This window comes from Mangifera indica, chromosome 20 (assembly GCF_011075055.1).
Source record: "Mangifera indica cultivar Alphonso chromosome 20, CATAS_Mindica_2.1, whole genome shotgun sequence".
Taxonomy (NCBI): Eukaryota; Viridiplantae; Streptophyta; class Magnoliopsida; order Sapindales; family Anacardiaceae; genus Mangifera; species Mangifera indica.
Genome location: NC_058156.1, coordinates 11,259,954 through 11,278,579, shown reverse-complemented (window position 1 = coordinate 11,278,579; position 18,626 = coordinate 11,259,954). Strand labels below are relative to the sequence as shown.

Genomic DNA, 18,626 nt, shown 5'->3' with positions numbered 1-18,626 from the left:
AGTAACAAGGGCAACTCCATAATGGAAGATACAAAATTGTTTCGACAATTTCAGATTTAATACAATATTGTTATGTATCCCATTGTCATCCCTAGTTCCATTGTGTTAAGTTGATAGTCTACCTTCATGCTTATTTCTGGATCCTTCTCTCAGTCTTGTTACTTGAAAAGTTTTTTATTATATGACCGTTTAATTCTATGAAAATGACAAAAGGAAGTTGCTAGGAAATTCAGATGAAGCTACCAAGAAACATTCTTTCTAGTAGTCACCAGTTTTGTTTTATTATATGACTATTTAATTCAAGTGACTATTTAATTCTATGAATAAAACTTTAAGTAAAATTATTTTTTATTCGAGATGAACTTGAATCAAGAAACATTCTAACTTAATTTGCAATCGATTTCAAATTATGAGTTATTGAGTCATTTGAAACACTGGGCGGGATCATGAATTTCAAGCTATTTCACCCGAACTTATATGGAGTAACTATCCTTTCTAGTAGTCACCAGTTTTGTTTGCAATTGGAGCTCATGATCTTGAAGACCACTTGACTGGTTTGTTGATATGTCCACCTCTATTTTGTTATGTTTAATCAGATGAACCAAACTCCATTTCAGGTTTAAAAAAAAAAAATCAGTCATAATAATGTGTTTTTGAAAAAGTTATAAAGCTAGAGTATTTGATTCAATTACAAAAACCTTAGTGGTCAATTGTGGTAGCTAAGGTAATTTATTATTAATAAGCTAATGGATTTTTCTTAATTATAATAAATATATGTAAAAGAAAAAGGGAAATTGAAGAGTATGTGCAAAGAGCGTGGTAGTTGGCCAAGAGATGGAAAATATATATTTGCATACTTTAATTATTTAATTAGATATATAAATAATATGTTATTATGAGTTTGATTATTATCTTATTTTAAGTAAAAATCACCTAACCAATTATTTAACAAGATAATCGTTTTACTGTATATACTGTGGTTTGATGCTCCATCACTTTTGTTTTGTATAAAAGACTAGTTGGTTTAATCAAACATTGACCAGACTATGCTGCAGTTCTTATCGGAAGATAGGAATCGGCGGTGCTGATTTCTCCCGTGCTGCAAAAGGCAAACAGCAACTCATAATTTTCATTCTTCTACCTTAAACTGCCACTACTGTTACTCCTATAATTCAAAGAAATTTGGCAAAAGATTCCTTTAAACACCCACATGGACGAGAGGTTGCAGAATTTTGTCAAAAAAGGAAATGTAGAAGCGTTTTTTTTCAGTACTTACAGAGGATCCTTATGTTATGGAGCGTATTGATCAGGTACCATTTGAGAGAAATTTCGTCAAGGAAATTCTAAAGTTAAAGCCTCCATTTGGCTTTGGAGGGGAAGCACCTGCAGGATGGGCTTAGTCCTCGAGATCCGGACATGGAGGGAAAGTTCCACGAAGTTGTAACATGGTTGATAAAACATGACAGTGAGCTTGTCCGTGCTAAAGCGAAGGAGATGGTTACTCCTTATCACTAGCAGCTCAACTAGACGATGAATTCAATTTGGCTGATTTTTTGTATGTCTGTCCATCTTCAATCCACGATGTGACTGTTAAATCTGAAACTGCCGTACATGTCGCTCTTAAAAACGGGAGATTCAAAGCCTTTAAAATCTCGTTAGAATGGCTTCGACGCTTCAACAATGAAGAGATGCTGTACCGGAAGGACAAAGAAGGAAACGATGCATTGCATACTGCCGTATCTGCAAATCAACCTGAGGTTAGCATTCTATTTGTTTTTAACTGCTAGCTGCTTTTAGGGCTGAACTGGCTTAACTCAGTTTCAATTTGCTTAGTTGCTCATTTTTTAAACCAAGTTGGACTTGAGTTAAGGGCATTCAGCTCGATTAGGTTCAAATTCATTATTCGAATGCGTAGTTCAGATTTGCCTTGAATTTGTAGCTTGGATTCGTGTTTTGTCTTTGTAACTCATTTATGAAACAATTTTGTTTTCTAAAACAAAGTCATTTTATTAATTAGCTATAAATTCAAAACATGAATCTAAGCCACGAATTCTAACAACACATTCAGAGTTTAAGAGGAACTTTATCAACGCTTCTGTAACAAGACAAAATCTTTTCGGAATTCTTTCTAAAAACGATAAGCCGCTAGAAAAGTTCTCGATTAGTGAGTTTTTTGTGAAGGACGATGGAGTAAAGAATTTCATGCAGTTTTAGATTTAGCAGCAAGTAGAATGTCCCCAACTGCTGACCTTGGCGATCATAGAAGATGTCAAAAGCTGCCAAACCTTTGCCGTTCTTCTTATTCACTTCCATGAGTCCAATCAACACCTTCATTATTGAGTAAAAAAGGAAATATTAGAAGCTTATGTAAAGAAAAATAGCAAGCAGTTAAACACTAATCGGATGCTTACAGCAGGCTGATATGCAGATACTGGAGTATACAATGCATTGTTTCCTTCTTCGTCCTCGAAGTCCAGGATCTCTTCTTTATTGAAGCGTCGAAGCCATTTTAAGAACACTCTTAAGGGTTTAAAATTCCTGTTTTTGAGGGCGAGATGGACAGCAGTTTCAGATTTAACAGTCAAATCTTGGATTATTGATGGACAAACATGCAAAAACCCAGCCAAACTGGATTAATCGTCTAGTTGAGCTGCATAATGCAAAGGAGTAACCACCCCCTTGCTTTAACACGGACAAGCCCACCGTCATGTTTTGTCAACCATGTTACAAGTTCCTGTAACTTTCCCTCCAAATCTGTATGTCGAGGCCTAAGCCCTTCCTGCAGGTGCTTCCCCTCCAAAGCCAAATGGTCTCACTTCCAAGCAAATGATGGCTTTAAGTTTAGTATTTCCTTGGCGAAGTGGGAGTAGTCACAAATGGTACTTGATCAATACGCTCCAAAACATAAGGATCCTCTGCAACCTTTCCTCCATGTCTTTATGGCTGTTTTAAGAAATCTTTTTGTAAATTATCTTTCAATTACAGAAGTTACAGTGATAGCTTGAGTTATAAGAATGAAAATTATGAGTTACTGTTTGCCTTTTGCACGGGAGAAATTTTGCAGATGTCAATGTCTAATTAAATGAAGGGTTTGAATCCTTCCATCACACTTTTCTCTCTCTTTTTTTTTTTTTTCCGGTTGAATGAGTGTTGTGACATGTCAATGGCCCAGGCACGCTACCGTATCAAGCCAAGTCTTTTTTATCAGGATTAAAATTTGTATATTAGGTCGGGCCTCTGTTTGGCCTGACCCAATTAATGTGTTGATAACAAATTATTTGTAGCCGCCAATTTTGTTTTATTTTTTCAATATTTATTTTAATTATCTTATGTAGATTATGAATGTTTGGTGTAAAAACTGACAAAATTTTATATTATATTAGAAAATATTCTATCAAGATTCACAAGGGAACGATTATTATAGTGATTGAACAATGCTTATAGTTGAAAAAGTTTATCTCGTTTATCGGGCTTACTTTTATGAAATGTGTCAAACTTTTAAGTTAATTTAAATATTTGAGTTAAAATTAGTATACATCTAATCTAAAATTAAATTATTTTTTAATTGAATGTGAATTTTAGCTTGTTATTTATCTAATTCATTCTTATTTAGACTCAAGTGACCCAAATAAATAATGGTATAAGTTCAGTTTGAATTTATAATTCGAATTAGTTGTTAGAATTTGTGATTCAAATTTATTCATTTCTTATAGAATTATTATTAGGCCAAATGACTATTTGCCGCCCAAGGTTCCATACAAACCTAATTTCTCACATGCTAATTATTAAAAATCTAAATACTCACCCGTTTGTTAAATTTTGTTTTTGTTTTTACTGTTATGGGTAAAATTATCATTTATCAAAATATTTAAAAAATAAAAAATTATCACATTTCACCCATAAATTTAAAATTTTAACAAATTTTCCCCCATTTAAACTTTAAAAAATCAACATTTTCCCCCTGGGGTTTGCATTTCCCTTGCTACTGCTTCTACCTTGACTAGAGTGGGCCAACCTCTATATCGGCTCTCCTCTCTCTCCCGAAAGATGATGAATCGTCTGAGCAAAGTCCCTAAGGAAGGAATCTCCATGGTTACTCTGATTATTGTTGATTCTATTTAAAATTTTATTGATTATAGGCAAAGTTGTAGAATCACATGATGCAATGAAAGAGATTATTAAAATTATGAAGATGGAATTATATGTAAATTATGATTGGATGTTGGTTTATCTTTAATTATCAACTGTTCAATTATATAATAACAAATTATTGTTTATGCAAAAAAATTGTACACATAACTATTTAAAGTCTTATTTAAATACTACATATTTTAAATACTGCCATATTGGATGACTATTTAAATGGAACTCTTTCATATTTTTTAAGACTGATTCACATTGTCCCACCGAAGCTTTAATGAAATTTTTGGTCATCAAAACAAAAATTATAATGAGATTTATACTCAATTACCTCTAAATTATATGCACAATTATATAATATATATATTTAATATTTAATATTTGATATATTACAGTATAATAATAATGGTAAGAGAGGGAAATTTAGAAAGTTAATTACTTTTTATTTCAATTCATAACTAAAATAATTAAATAAAGTTTTATTATGTGGGTCTAAGTGTATAAAGCGAAGATCAACTAGTTTTTACCCTTTTTCCAACGGTAATCTTTTTCATTGTTTTAAAACTATACTTAAACCCAAACCCCTTTATTTTAACCCAACGTAGCAAGTACGTCTTGTTAGCATAGCGAGTATGTCTCGTAACCATAATAAATCGTGTTAGGGCCGTAGATTAACTTGACCCGATATGATGTGGACTCCAATATTTAAACAAAATTAAAAATAAATAAATAAAATAATATTTATAATACAAAAATTATAAATTTTTATAAGAATGTAAATTTTGAACTTAAAAAAATAAGTTTAATTTTCTGGATTAATCTCACATATTAATTTGATTAGTGCATGATATTAATAATTTATTTATAGTGAGTGAAAGAAGTGAGTGGTTATATTTTTTAAAATTTGTGACACTTTTATAAGAGTGTAAAGTACAAAAGTATAAGTACAAAAATATCTCACATTTAAAAAAATACAATTACCCACTATAAATACAAGTTAAACAAAGTATAAGTTTTAACTAAGTCCAAGTTTTGGATTTCATATTAATGAGATTGATCATAAGAACTCAATTTACCTATTATAAATAAATTTGTTTTATTTTAAATTATAATTCAAATTTTTAACATATTTTTTATATTAGAAAATATAATTTGAAAAAATTATTTAATAAAAAATAATTTTTTATTATAACGAATGGACTAGCCAATTAAGGGCTCAGCGTGACACGAGTGCTCTATATAAAGTCGTAACACAAGCCTAATAATTTTTATTAGGTCGGCTCGCCATGAAATTCAATACTGTGTTAGTATTAGGTCCAACATAACCCACAAGCTTGACAAGGCACGTCGAAGCCAACTTGGTGTAGCACTGCTCACTGTAATATCTAACGACATTTTTATATCTTTTGTCAAAATTCAAAGGTCAAATAACTTATTCCTACATAAGATTTAATTCATTAATAAATTCTCAAATATTAATTTAGAAAAATTTAAATAATTAATCTTTTTTTACTGTTACTATTAGCGCATATAATCTTTATTACTCAGTATTTTCATTTTCATTTAATTTCTTGCCAAGAGCAAAAAATTGTGCTTTCGTATTAAAAAAATAATAATAGTAAGAGTCCGCCCTTTTAAGTCCATATATCCTCATCTTGCTCTACACCTACCTAAACGAAAAGACCCCTGCATCCTAAGCTTCTCTCCATTTACAAGAAACCAGCTCTGTATAAATAAAGAAAGCACAACTGCTACTGCTTATCATTTCCTTTTACATTCAGCCCAAAACTCCTTTATCTTTTTACTTCATAACGAAGAGAGAAGGTCGCCAACACGGTATGGTTAGGAACCTGCGGGGTGTTACCATCACCCCATGCCCAGATGTTAAACAAGCTCAATGTCCTCCCGATTTCCAGGATTTTTACCAAGGTGTTGACGAAACCAAGCAATTACTCTAAGGGTGGAAGTAGTGTAAGAAGACGTGCGAGAGTCCGTGTACAGAATGTTACTATTACGACTCTTAGTCGGTTTGTTGTAGATATAGTTTAAGATGCAGATACAGGGGAATAATACGGGAACCCAAAAGCTTATCTCACGAGATTTGGTTTTGGTTTCAAATTATAAGTCGATCACTTGGAAGGTGGTGGAGGGGAGGCCAAGGGAGAATTATTATAGGTTTTTCTACGACGGGGATATTGAGTGTCCTGGATAATATTTTAATGGAGCAAGGTTGGCCTCAAACAGGAAGGGATGGGATCCTAGATGATGATCTTAATGAAGGGAAGGCTAGTCTTATGAGTTTCTTTGATGTGGGTATGATGTTTGAGCCGGTTGAGGGAGATGAACGTTGGTGTATGGTGGGAGAAGATATGATTGTTGATTGTCGATTTATGATTGTTTTTACAATAAAATTCTATTATAAATTATGTGTTTAATTTTATATATAAATATAATTATGTGTTATTTTACCTCTTATTTAAAATTATTTAATCATATAAAAATAAATTAATGAGTCATTGTTTATCCACATACCATTCTTATTTTTATTAGAATAAATGTTTTTGTTGTTACACTTATTTAATGAAAAAGTAATTCGGTAATTTATAATCGAATTAAAAGAAGTCATTAATATAATTGAATGGTGGGTGGCTATTTAAATTTTTCAAAATTAATAGGTGAGAATTGTCCGGAAGCAAAGCTTAGATGGGCATAAGTGTTTTGGCCAAATTCAAATGTTAGTTAAAGAAGATAGAAATGTTTCATTAATGAAAGTTACTGACTTGTGAACAAATTGCTTCTCTGTTTTAGTTCCAGATTTTTCTTCTTAAGATATCTTCTACTTTCTCTCAACCAGAGACTAATGGCTCTGAACCCAAATGCGATGTAACAGGGCCGTTCTGGTGAGAAAGAACCCAAACAGCTGAATAGGCAAGAGTTTGTGGAAAGCAGTTGGTATATGATTATTGTAAGAATGCGGTTCGTTTGTCTATAAAATATCATTTGATCTGATACAATAAATGTCTAAGGACTGCTGAAGTACATATATGGACAGTAATGAAACACTCAAGGGAAGTTATGAAATGTAGACAGTTATGAAGATGAAATTTGGATGGGCAGTTTTGCAGCACTTAAGGGCATGCAGTTATGAAATTAGTAAGTATAAAAGAGAGAAGAAATTTTGAGTTTATGTGGCTTACCTGTGGGCGGCTTTAGGGTTGATTAAGGAGGTTTCTAGCATATCGAATCATTGAAATTGAGAGGACCCGATTTATCAAATCACCAGTTTATCCTTCGTAAATACTCATTTATCAATAAAATCATTTATGTTTGTTTATTTGTTGTCTTGTTAGCTTTTTTTTAAAGTAAAAATTGGTTGGGTTACTAGCAAAATGTTTCTTACTTCTGCTAATCAAATATCATACTATATTTAAAATGTTTCTATTCTTTTTCAGGTTCTGCTCCCTCTCCCTTAAATTTTACTTTCTAGATATGTTTCTATGCATAGTATTCTATATGCCAATTCTACTTCTGTTTTTAACATATAAATGACTTAGGATAGGGTTTAAGCATCGTCTAACTCTATTGTCTTCATTTTTATCAACATTCAAAGAACGCAAAAATTCAGAATAACTTCAAATTTTGCTTACAACTTGAAAGTTTAGGATAGCTCAGGATTTTGCCATTGAGCAATGCTATATGTAACTAATTTTTAGTATTCAACTGAATACTGAAATGATATGTCATCACATAGTTAAGTGTTATTTTATTTTAATTCAAAATTATTTAATCATATTTTGACACAATAGCTGAATACACTTACACGGGGGGGATTTTTGTGGCAAAGCATACAACTTCAACTTTGTTTTTATTCTACTTTGATGTTATCAAGATATCACATTGTTTTATTATGAGACTTACAAAGCTGGCATCATTTTCCTTGTTGCCTAAAGAACTACCTTGGTGGCCAGCTTCTGGCCATTTTCACAGTGATCGGCCACTGCACAGATGTACCAAAATCTGCTAACCTCTGATAAAACCAGCGAGTCATGGCCGCTATTGAACAATCTTGTGTGCTGGTGCTTTATGCATTTTTTGTATGCTGCTGAGTTCACTTGCATTACATTGTGTGCATTGTTCTTGTAGTTGAAAACTGTCACAATAAGAATGATAATTAGTTTACTTTTCTGCATTTAGCAAAGAAAATGAAAGTGAAACATTTATGTGCATGACTAATGAATAGAAAACTTCTTGATAACATTAATTATAATTTGTTTTAATAAAGTTAAAATAATTGAATAATTTAACGATCGTTTAGGAATAACTTAACGTAATCAACAATGATAGAGCCGATACATTTCACAGATTATGATTTGAGCAAACAACATTTATATAATCTTTGAAATTTATTAGACTTTTATTGATATTCAATAACCTATTATATATTAATTATATCTCTTATCCGAACACATCAAGTCTGTTTATTGAAACCCATCACTTCAATGTGAGATTTGCCACTTTTATTGAAACTATAAAACTATTATTAATATTTAATTTAAATATTAAATTATCAATATATTTTTATTAATTTAAAAAGTTTATCACTTCTTACTTTCTAAAAATGGCAAAACTTTAATCAACTTTAAATTGATGCATTTTGTTCCATTCTTTGAAAATATAATTATTACTTATAAAATATTAAGAGGTGTATTAAAATTCTAAAAATATCCCAAAGTTTTTGAATTTACAAAACCCCTAAAAATTCAATTAACACCTCTAAAATTTTTAATAATTGTGATTCGCCCTCTATTTGAAAAGAGAAATTAGAAACAATAAGGGAAAAAGGTAAAATTAAAAAAAAAAAAAAAGAGGAAAAAAATAAAAATAGAAAAATCTATATAAATGACCATTTTACTTTTTCAATTAATATAATTCACTAAATATGATTTTTTTTAATTAAATGGTAAGAATTTATTAATTTAGCAGACTTTGGGTGTGGAATAGTATGTCGCCCATTTTTTATCATTTTGTGGTAGGCCGATCGGAAGGAGAATTAACGCCTACCAAATTCTCTATAAAAATGAAAAATGCATTCCTTATTTTCCTGTATATTAAAAAAATTGCAGTATTGTTCACTACCGTAATCTCAAGAAAAATTGTAGAATGGCCACCTACAGCATGGAAGATGAGAGGTTGCAGAAGTTAGAGAATTTTGCCAAGAAAGGAAATGTGGATGCCTTATTTTCAGTACTTGCAGAGAATCCATATATTTTAGAGGATGTTGATAAAATACCATTTGTGACAACGCCCTTGCACACAGCTGCAAGCCAAGGGAAGATCCATTTCGCGCTCACTGTCATGTTTTCTAATACAGAGCCTTTCGAACACCTGGAAGAAGAAATGATTATGCAGTCTTCAAGCCAATTATTATTTTTGACATTTAATTCATTGGCTTTTTTTAAGTCTTTGTGCTTAAATTCGACTCTAGTAACTGGCCTCCCATTTTACAGAATCATTATCACATTGATATTTTTTATGGTAGTTTCGTATTATTTTTCTATTCTTGAAACTTTCTACTTCACCGAAAGTAACTTTGAAAGGTCTTTGTTTCTCTTTTTTCTGGGTGTAAGTACTTGGTATATGATTATTTGAAAGGATGTAGCTTATTATCCAATCATCTTAAAACATGTCAGTTTGTGTCTTGCAAAACTGAAGGTAACGAAGATCCTAAAGGTTAACAAAATTAATAGAGTATTAGAACTTTTAAGGTGAGTGTCTGAATTTGAGTTTTATCAAAGCTATAAAACCTTAATTTATTATATATATATTGATCAAAACGACGTCGTTTTGTATAAAAATTTTTTTTTAAAAATATACCGAGCCAACTCGGGCTCGGCTCGAGCTCGATCGAGCCGAGCTAAGCCCGGCTCGTTTCGGGCTCGAACCGAGCCGAGCCGAGCTCGAGCTTGAGCTGGCTCGGCTCGAATCCAGCCCTACTGAAGGGAATGATACTAAAGTCTGATTCATTCTCAAGCATCTCTCATCTCGGATTTTACTCATCTTGATAGTGATAATAACAGTATGGGGGTGTTTAGTGTGATGTAGATAAAAATTTCTCTGTTAATACATTTTTTATTATCTATATTATTTTATTTTATTGATAAATAATAAAAAATTTTGATAATTTTTATTATCAATAGCAATATAATAAATAATATAGGGTGTAATCTAATTACCATTTTTATTTTAGATATTAAAATATTATCAAGATAGTCTTGATTTTATTATAATTATATTTTTATTTATTATTTTTTAAAACAAAAATAATCTTATTTTTAATTAGTATAACAAATAACATAAAAAATAATTTAAAATAATCATATATACGACATTTAAGTAAAATAATATATTAGATAATATACTAATTAAATACAATAATTATTTATACTTACTTATTATTATCAAATTTTATCAAATATAATAATAATTTATATATAATAATTTTAAAATTACCCAAACCAAATACACAGATTTTAATTTTGATTTTAATTTTAAAATAATCATAAACCTATAATTTTTTAATTTTGATAATAAAATTACCCAAACCAAATACACAGTAAAAAGCCTCAAAATTCTTGGCAGACTGACCATAAAATGGCACTTTAGTCTTCTATGGCTGCGACAGTTGGGAAAATGATGGGTACTCCAGAAGCTTCCAAAACATTGACCAAGACTCACTGTTTTGACGCTTCTTCGTTGCTTCTTATCCAGAGATAGGAATCTGTGGTTCTCATTTCTCCTTTCCTGTGCACAAGGCAAACAGTGACTCATTATTTTGATTCTTATAACTCAAACTACCATTGTTACTCCTGTAATTGAAAGAAAATTTGCAAAAGATTTCTTTAAACACCCACACAGGCATGGATGAAAGGTTGCAGAATTTTGCTAAGGAAGGAAACGCAGATGCATTTTTTTCAGTACTTGCAGAGGATCCTTATGTTTTGGATCGTATTGATCAAGTACCATTTGTGACAACTCCCTTGCACACAGCTGCAAGGGAGGGAAAGATCCATTTTGCCAAAGAGATACTAAACTTAAAGCCTTCATTTGCTTGGAAGCGAGACCATCTTGGGCGTGGCCCCCTCCATTTGGCTTTGGAGGGGAAGCACCTGCTGGAAGGGCTCAGTCCTCGCGATTCGTATTTGGATGAAAAGTACCAGGAACTTGTAACATGGTTGATAAGACATGACAGTGGGCATGTCCGCGTTAAAGCGAGGGGGATGGTTACGCCTTTGCACTATGCAGCTCAAGTAGACGATGAATCCAGCTTGGCTGAGTTTTTGCATGTTTGTCCATCATCAATCGAAGATTTGACTGTTAAATCTGAAACTGCTGTCCATGTCGCCCTCAAAAACGGGAGTTTGAAAGCCTTGAAAGTCTTGTTAGGATGGCTTCAAAACGTCAACAAAAAGGAGATCCTGAACAGGGAGGACGAAGAAGGAAACAATGCATTGTATACTGCAGTATCTGCAAATCAACCTGAGGTAAGCATCCGATTTTCCTTCTCTTTTTCTTTACATAAACTTCTAATATTTCCTTATCTCCTCATTAATGAAGGCGGTGAAGCTGTTGATGGAACATATGAAAGTGAATAAAAAGAACAGTAAAGGTTTGACAGCTTTGGACATCTTTTATGATCGCCAAGGTGAAGGTTTGGGGGATGCAGCAGTTAGGGACATTCTACTTGCTGCTAAAGCTAAAAGAGCATCTCAACTCCATCGTCCTTCACAAAAAACTTCACTAGTCGAGAAGGCCTTATCATTTTCAGGAAGAATTCAGAAAATCTATGGTCTGGATGACCTACACATGGATAAAATTCCTGTTGAAGTCAAAAACGTACTACTTGTGGTAGCTGTATTGGTAGCCACAGCCACCTATCAAGCAGCGCTAAGCCCCCCCGGAGGATATTGGCAAGATGATGGCAATCTGCAGTCTGCAGCCAACAATATCAGTAACATTACCACCTCCGCTGTCAGTAACACCAACACCACCACAGCTATCAGTAACACCACCACCACCCTCATTCGTACAGAGCCTTCTGAACACCGTGCAGGGAAAATGATTCTGGGGTCTGACCTCCAGTTAGTAGCTTTGTTATTTAATTCTGTTGCTTTTTTTACGTCTTTGTGCTTGATTTCGACTCTCGTAGTTGGGCTCCCACTTGACAAATTAAGTATGGCACCGATAACTTACATGGCAATTTCGTATTATGTTTCTATTCTTGAAACTTTTCACTACACCGGAAATACCTATGTAGGGTATTTCTTTCTCTATTATCTGACTGCAGGTGCTTTTGCAGTATTTTATATTCCATTTGTTTTAATCAAATGGATCCGACCACGTAAGGTGTAAAGTTAGGAACCTATGTAGAAAAGTGAATTTATTTTTTAGCTGCCACTTGTTTACATTTTGTTTTTAGAGTCGGCAATATTGTTTGTAATGTTACACCTGCCTTTAATAGATTTAATGAAGTTGTTCTATGTTGTTTGTAATGCATATTATTCTATATAGCAATTCTACTTATTTATTTAATATATACATAGATGATTTAGAGTTTTTTGTCTCTAATTCCTTCACACATGAGGAGTTTTTTGTGGCGAAAGATGAAACTTCACCTTTGTCTTTATTATTCTACTTTCATGTTATAAAGATATCATATTGTTTTATTCCGAGACTTAAAAGCTGGCACCATTTTCCTTGTTACCTAAAGTACCACCTTGATGGCCAGCTTCTGCCCATTTTCACAGTGATCAGCCACTGCACAGATGTACCAGAATTTGCCAACCTCTGATAAAACCAGGGAGTCATGGCCACTATTGAACAATCTTGTATATGGGTTTTTTATGCATTTCCTGTAGGCAGTTGAGTTCACCTGCATTACATTGTGTGCGTCGTTCTTGTAGTTGAATACTGTCACAATAAGAAAGATTATAGTTTTACTTTTCTGCATTTAGCAAACAATTTTCCTGGTAAATTTCGCTTTCAAATGCAAGCGAAACATTCATGTGTAGAACGAATACATCATGCTGCTAGAAAAAAAGAAATACTATATACACCCAGTTTTAACTATCTAATTAGGTATTTAAATAATGTGTTATAATATGATTGATATTACATTAATTTTAATTCAAATTCAATCGGATGACATATAACTTATATATTCAACTGGGTGATCAAAACTAAAAACAAGATACAAATAAGATAGTTTTATTGCTAGTTATAATTAATTTAGTTTAATAAAACCGAGTAATCGAAAAATCTAATGACACTTTAATAATAACATTAATGTAATCAATAAGAATAAATCCAATAAACCTCATTGGTTATGATCTAAATAAATGATATTAATATGAGCTTTAAAATTGATTAGATCTTCGATAGCACCCAATAACCTTTGAAATGTATAATTCACTAGTTATGACATGAGTTAATGACATAGATATGGGCTTTATGATTAATTGGATCTTTAATAACACCCAACAACCTTTGGTTATGTCTACTCTCCGAAACACTAATAAATCAACTTTGTCTATCGAAAGCCATTATTAAAGGAGGTTTCAAAAGTGAAAATTTGGTTGGTGCAATGACGGTGAATTCTAGTAGCTTTACAGATTCAGTATTTTATAAGCAGTACGGAAATCTTGCGGGTAAGATTGAAATATGTTCAATATTACACATGCTTTTAGGCATATATTGCACATCAATTAATACTTACCAAGAACATCACCAACATGAAATTCTTTTTCCCGACTCCAGTTGAGGGAATTTGAGAAGGAATCCCAGCCATCACTGCCGCCAACGATGTGAGTTGCTCCTCCAGCTTCGAGCACATTAAGAGATGCCGCGAGAGCAAGATAGAGCATGATCATATTGCAGTACTGATAAGCTCGAGAGAGCATTTTGTTTTTCCCCAATTGAAGATGTGATAGTATTTAGAAATGTTTATTGATATGAAACTGGTCAATTTTTTTCAGAAAACCACCATTAATACAAGTTAAGAGGTTCACATTGTTCTGGTGTCCTGATTAGGTAGTCATGAAAATTATGTTTGAATTCTGTTATTGCAAAAATCAGTCATGTGTTAGAGTTCTTCACACAGTTCTTATAGTTCTAAACCAAGTTCTAACATATGTTGGTAAATTATAGCATGAGCAATTTATTTATTACTATTTTTCACTCGAATTATATCAAAACAAGAAGTTTTCAGAAGTTAAACTATTTATGTACCTATCCTTTTTTATTTACTTTTACACTAAAATCTAGTGAAATTTACCAACAAAACCCAATGAAATGTGAGAATTTGTCGTTTTTCAACCTTACAATAGAACTTTGTTATTTTGTAATAGTTAGGGTGGGAATAGTCATTCGCCGTGTTTATAACTTACATAACTTCTCTCTTGTGATGCCATATTTTATGCTAGAATAAATGGCATGTTGATGACTCTACAAGTCCTCTCCACAATCTCCTTCCATAAACTAACTTCATGGCTGATATACAGAGATACTTGCCAAGCAAAAAGTTAGTTCCTTCTTTCTTACTCTACCGTACTACTGACTTGAATAGCCCTTATCTTAAGGGCTACATGCATTAGCTCTATATTTATACTCAACAATTAAATTATGTACACCTAATTTTAAATATTCAATTGAATATTTAAAAATATATCATCATATAATTGACTTATTTTGACTGAAAGATAAATAACACTCAATCACATTACGATATATCATTTAAATACCTAATTAAATATTAAAAATTTTAATATACATAACATTACTCTATATGCAAACATCGAACTTATATAATTTGTGAGATATTTTGTCATAAACTGGCTTCAACAGACATGATTTCTACTTTCCTGGAAAGAAAACAGAAAATATGTAAATAGTTCATCATTAGGAATATATCAGTCTTCTAATAGAGTTGAACTTGAACATAAAGGACAAGATATAATCTTCATATAGAACATAAACTATTCATAGCCAAATAGTCTAGTGGAAGAAACTTTGCAGCAACAACTCAAGTACAACTTGGATTGAGGCCACAACTGAACAAGTCCACATTTTTCACCTTTTCCCACCACTTTGACCCCTTCTTTCCACCAGCTCCCTTCACAGAATCACTTTTCCACAAAGCACTTTTTGACTTGTTCAACTTGAGCTTATCAGGAGACTGAAAACTCCCTTCCAAAGTCACCACCTTACTGCTTTTGCTTCTGTTCATCATCTCTTTCTCTTCTTGCTGATGCTTTCTGTTGTTCAGTAGCATGTTGTAATATTCCTTGTTCCTCTTCTCCAACCCATAAATTTGCTCCTGAAGATCCTCAATCTTTTGACTCAAAATACAAACTCTATGATCCTCCCTCATTCTCAGCACAATCCGAGCAAGCTCACAGGCTTTTCTCTTCATGAACATCGCCTCCGAAGCCAAACTTCTCTTGTCCTCCTCCAAAGAATCTACTTTGTATTCCAACTTCACCTTCTCATTCATCAATATAACCCTCTCAGATTCCAACAACTCAAGCAGCTTCTTCAACAACTCTATCTTCTTCCCTGATTCATTCCCCACTTGCTCCATCTCATTCACTTGGTTTTGCAGCATTTCATTCTCAACATTCTTCACCACAAGCTCAGCCACAATGTTGTCAATGTTAGTCCAGCTTTGAGCCGCTGGTTGTTGGAAAGAAACGGTGCTCTCTATGTCTGATTCATACTGATCTTCCTCATCAAAAGTGCTGCATTCAGAAGCATTTTTCTGAGGTGGGTGCTTGAGTTTTGTGTTGAGCAAGATTATGTACCCTTTGTATAAGTCTTTGAGAAGAGACAGAAGCTGAGGGCGCTTCTGATAGTACCATTCAGCTCTTTCAGCAAAAGTTTCACCGGCTTTCTCTTCTTCAGAAGCGCTTATTGTCAGCAACTTTTTCATTCTTTCATCAACATCTGTCATAAACCATGAATTAAAAGAGGACTTGTGTTGCTAATATCCTATGATAAGATATTGAAGAAAATCAATATGTATCATACTATAATAAATTGTATGAAATTGATACGATATAATACATATTACTATTTTGGATCGATACATTTTTTTTAAAAGTGATAATACAATAAAAATGTATTTGAGAAATTTTAAAATTTTAGAAAATGTTTATGATATTTTTTAAGATGAAGATATAATCTTTATAATTTTTTATTATTATTTTTTATAAAAATTGTATCCTGTATTATGATAAATAATACAAAAAATTATGTTTTTTTATACATAATATAATATATAAGTCGACCACTATAATTTGAATTTTGAAACATGCAATTTAAGGGGAAAAGGACGAACATGCAAGGAATTTGAAAGTTGAATGTTTGAAAAATTCTCTCTTGTAAGTTAGGCGAGTTGAAATGCCCACTGCCGACATGGACCACTTGGTTAATTGGCAGAAAGCGAGTGGTGAATACGCTGGCTTATTGGCGCGTGCAGAGTAGAAAAATTTGTGAGTGCAGTTAGAAAAAGAAAGGTCACTGAGAAGAAATCAGAAGCTAACTCCGCAGCAAGCAAGCGATGACTGAAAAGTGACGTGATGGAATCTACCATTTCAAATTTTAAAATACAATAATTCCTACAGTGCCGGTAACAGTACCCCCTTGACTGATTATTGAAAATATTCTAACCCATCCTTAATATCTAAATTAATATTTAAGTATATATAATTTTATTTTTATTAAAATAATAACTCTAGTATTATTCTTATGGCAATTTATCATATTGATATTTAATAATTCAACCTTAAAATATCACTAGATAAATTCGATCCACGTAAGCTTTAAACAAAGGTTCAATGAGATTGATAAAATAATTTAACTTCCAATTTGATGTAAATTAATTCAAATTTAAATATTTAAATCAATTTAAAGTTAACTCGTGTTATAAAAATATGATTAATTTTTCACTCAAATTTGACTTATTCAATTACATTTTAAATATGAGGTCATACCGTTTAAATCAAATCTAACCTTACATAAAACAACGACATTACTACGTGTTAGATAATCTAATAGTAAACATATCATTGACTATATATAATTATGACTAAATTTGATTTCAACCTAAGTCCAAACAACGCCCAATCAGAAAGATTGACAAGTTGAAACCATTTATGATTTAATTTATCATATCTTTGTGTGTGTGTGTGTGTGTATATATATATATATATATAATTGCTAGAATATGTTGCACCTACAAAATATTTTGTAATAAACACTCATTTATGATTTATCTTAATTATCAATAAAAATAAAAAATCAATATTTATTTAACAAATTATATGAATTTCACACGTGGATATTATGAAAAGGTGTAGGGTTAAATTGTACCTGCAAGGCCCGGAAGAAGCCAGGGAGGATTTGTGGAGGAGATTTTCGAAGGAGGAGATTGATTTGATGCAGCTTTCTCCATCGTCTGATCGCCCTCCGACATCATGGACCTACCGTATTGAATTTGGTATCGGAATCAGCAGATATTAAAAATGCGTCGTCGTATTTATTATAATAAGAGTACAGAGCAAAGACAAAGAATAGAAGCAAAAACAGCAGGCTTTGTGCCGAAGAAGAAGAAGAAGAAGAAGAAGACACCGTATCAAATAATTACAGCGCAGATCTCGAGAAATAATCTACAAGACATCAAATCAAGCGTATTAAAAGCTCCATATCATTAATTTATGAAAATGTTTTTACAGAACAGTCTGGAAATTGATGGTGCATACCCTTGCCAATGCCAATCCCCATGCAAAATGTTGTCGTTTTAAACTAGTAAACAACCCGTTTGGTTGCCGAGAAAATGCAGGAAAGTTTTTCAAAAACAGTTCAAACTAAAAGGTTGATATCTCAAGTGAATATAAAGAAAGAAAAAGTTTCACTTTCTTCACAGAAAACCGGGAAAAGAAAAACGAGGGCGAAGCTAAAAAAACTGAAAAGTTAGTAAGTTTACCTGCGAGTGACTTCGTTGGGAGATGAAAGGAAGAGCCCTAATTGAAGAGAGAACAAAGAAGGCTGCAAAGAGGAAGGAGGGAAGAATTTGAAAGAGAGTTTGGGTTGGAGTTTGGGGAGTGGAGAGATTGAAGCAAGTATTTGGAAGAAAATGGAGATTTTATGTATGTAGAGAAAGAGAGGGGGACAAGCCCCAAAAAAATAAGGCGAAATAGTATTTGAGAGTGACGGGTCAGGCTGACACGTGCTGTGCCAGTGGATTCAAATAAGGAACCACTCTAAAAACCCCTATATTTAGTCGAAATTACAGAAAACATTTATATATAAGTAGCGTAATGATGCACACCCAGTTTTGAGCCCCCTTTCGATACAAAGATAATATGTTATTATATAATTAAATATTATTTTATTTTTAATTTAAAATTATTTATTTATATAATAATATATTA

The 18,626-nt window shown here is 32.3% G+C and overlaps 3 protein-coding genes and 1 long non-coding RNA gene across 6 annotated transcripts; 2 read left to right on the top strand and 2 right to left on the bottom strand.

The window, feature by feature from the left end:
* Positions 1-1,052: 1,052 nt before the first annotated feature.
* Positions 1,053-3,109, top strand: LOC123203887. Its single transcript, XR_006499393.1, has 2 exons — positions 1,053-1,757; positions 2,550-3,109. It is a non-coding gene; the product is annotated as an uncharacterized LOC123203887 (long non-coding RNA).
* Positions 3,110-10,945: 7,836 nt separating this feature from the next.
* LOC123204234 (ankyrin repeat-containing protein BDA1-like) lies at positions 10,946-12,689 on the top strand. The gene is made up of 2 exons (XM_044620832.1): positions 10,946-11,681; positions 11,755-12,689. The coding sequence occupies exons 1-2, from the start codon at positions 11,058-11,060 to the stop codon at positions 12,547-12,549; spliced, it is 1,419 nt and encodes a 472-aa protein (XP_044476767.1). The 5' UTR covers positions 10,946-11,057; the 3' UTR covers positions 12,550-12,689.
* Positions 12,690-12,703: 14 nt separating this feature from the next.
* LOC123204235 (mavicyanin-like) lies at positions 12,704-14,168 on the bottom strand. The gene is made up of 2 exons (XM_044620833.1): positions 13,913-14,168; positions 12,704-13,107 (listed from the first exon to the last, which is right to left on the bottom strand). Exons 1-2 carry the CDS (start codon positions 14,094-14,096, stop codon positions 12,902-12,904), a joined length of 390 nt encoding a protein of 129 aa, XP_044476768.1. The 5' UTR covers positions 14,097-14,168; the 3' UTR covers positions 12,704-12,901.
* A 907-nt stretch (positions 14,169-15,075) lies between these two features.
* On the bottom strand, positions 15,076-18,356 carry LOC123204139 (kinase-interacting family protein-like). 3 transcript variants are annotated; one of them, XM_044620714.1, is made up of 4 exons: positions 18,179-18,347; positions 17,824-17,861; positions 17,566-17,675; positions 15,076-16,137 (listed from the first exon to the last, which is right to left on the bottom strand). In XM_044620714.1, the coding sequence occupies exons 3-4, from the start codon at positions 17,669-17,671 to the stop codon at positions 15,218-15,220; spliced, it is 1,026 nt and encodes a 341-aa protein (XP_044476649.1). In that variant the 5' UTR covers positions 17,672-17,675; positions 17,824-17,861; positions 18,179-18,347; the 3' UTR covers positions 15,076-15,217. The 3 variants fall into 3 exon arrangements, with proteins under 3 accessions (XP_044476649.1, XP_044476650.1, XP_044476648.1); XM_044620715.1 differs by lacking the exon at positions 18,179-18,347 and adding an exon at positions 17,955-18,057; XM_044620713.1 differs by lacking the exon at positions 17,824-17,861 and having other exon boundaries at positions 18,179-18,356.
* Positions 18,357-18,626: the final 270 nt, after the last annotated feature.

What these genes read in the sequence shown, in the direction of transcription:
- LOC123204234 (XM_044620832.1), top strand. Translation starts at nt 11,058, where the DNA reads ATGGATGAAAGGTTGCAGAATTTTGCTAAGGAAGGAAACGCAGATGCA. An exon ending in TATCTGCAAATCAACCTGAG is followed by an intron (nt 11,682 to 11,754) that starts GTAAGCATCCGA and finishes TCATTAATGAAG; the next exon opens with GCGGTGAAGCTGTTGATGGA.
- LOC123204139 (XM_044620713.1), bottom strand. Translation starts at nt 17,671, where the DNA reads ATGATGTCGGAGGGCGATCAGACGATGGAGAAAGCTGCATCAAATCAA. An exon ending in GCTTCTTCCGGGCCTTGCAG is followed by an intron (nt 16,138 to 17,565) that starts GTACAATTTAAC and finishes GGTTTATGACAG; the next exon opens with ATGTTGATGAAAGAATGAAA.
- LOC123204235 (XM_044620833.1), bottom strand. Translation starts at nt 14,096, where the DNA reads ATGCTCTCTCGAGCTTATCAGTACTGCAATATGATCATGCTCTATCTT. An exon ending in TCATGTTGGTGATGTTCTTG is followed by an intron (nt 13,108 to 13,912) that starts GTAAGTATTAAT and finishes TTATTGTGACAG; the next exon opens with TATTCAACTACAAGAACGAC.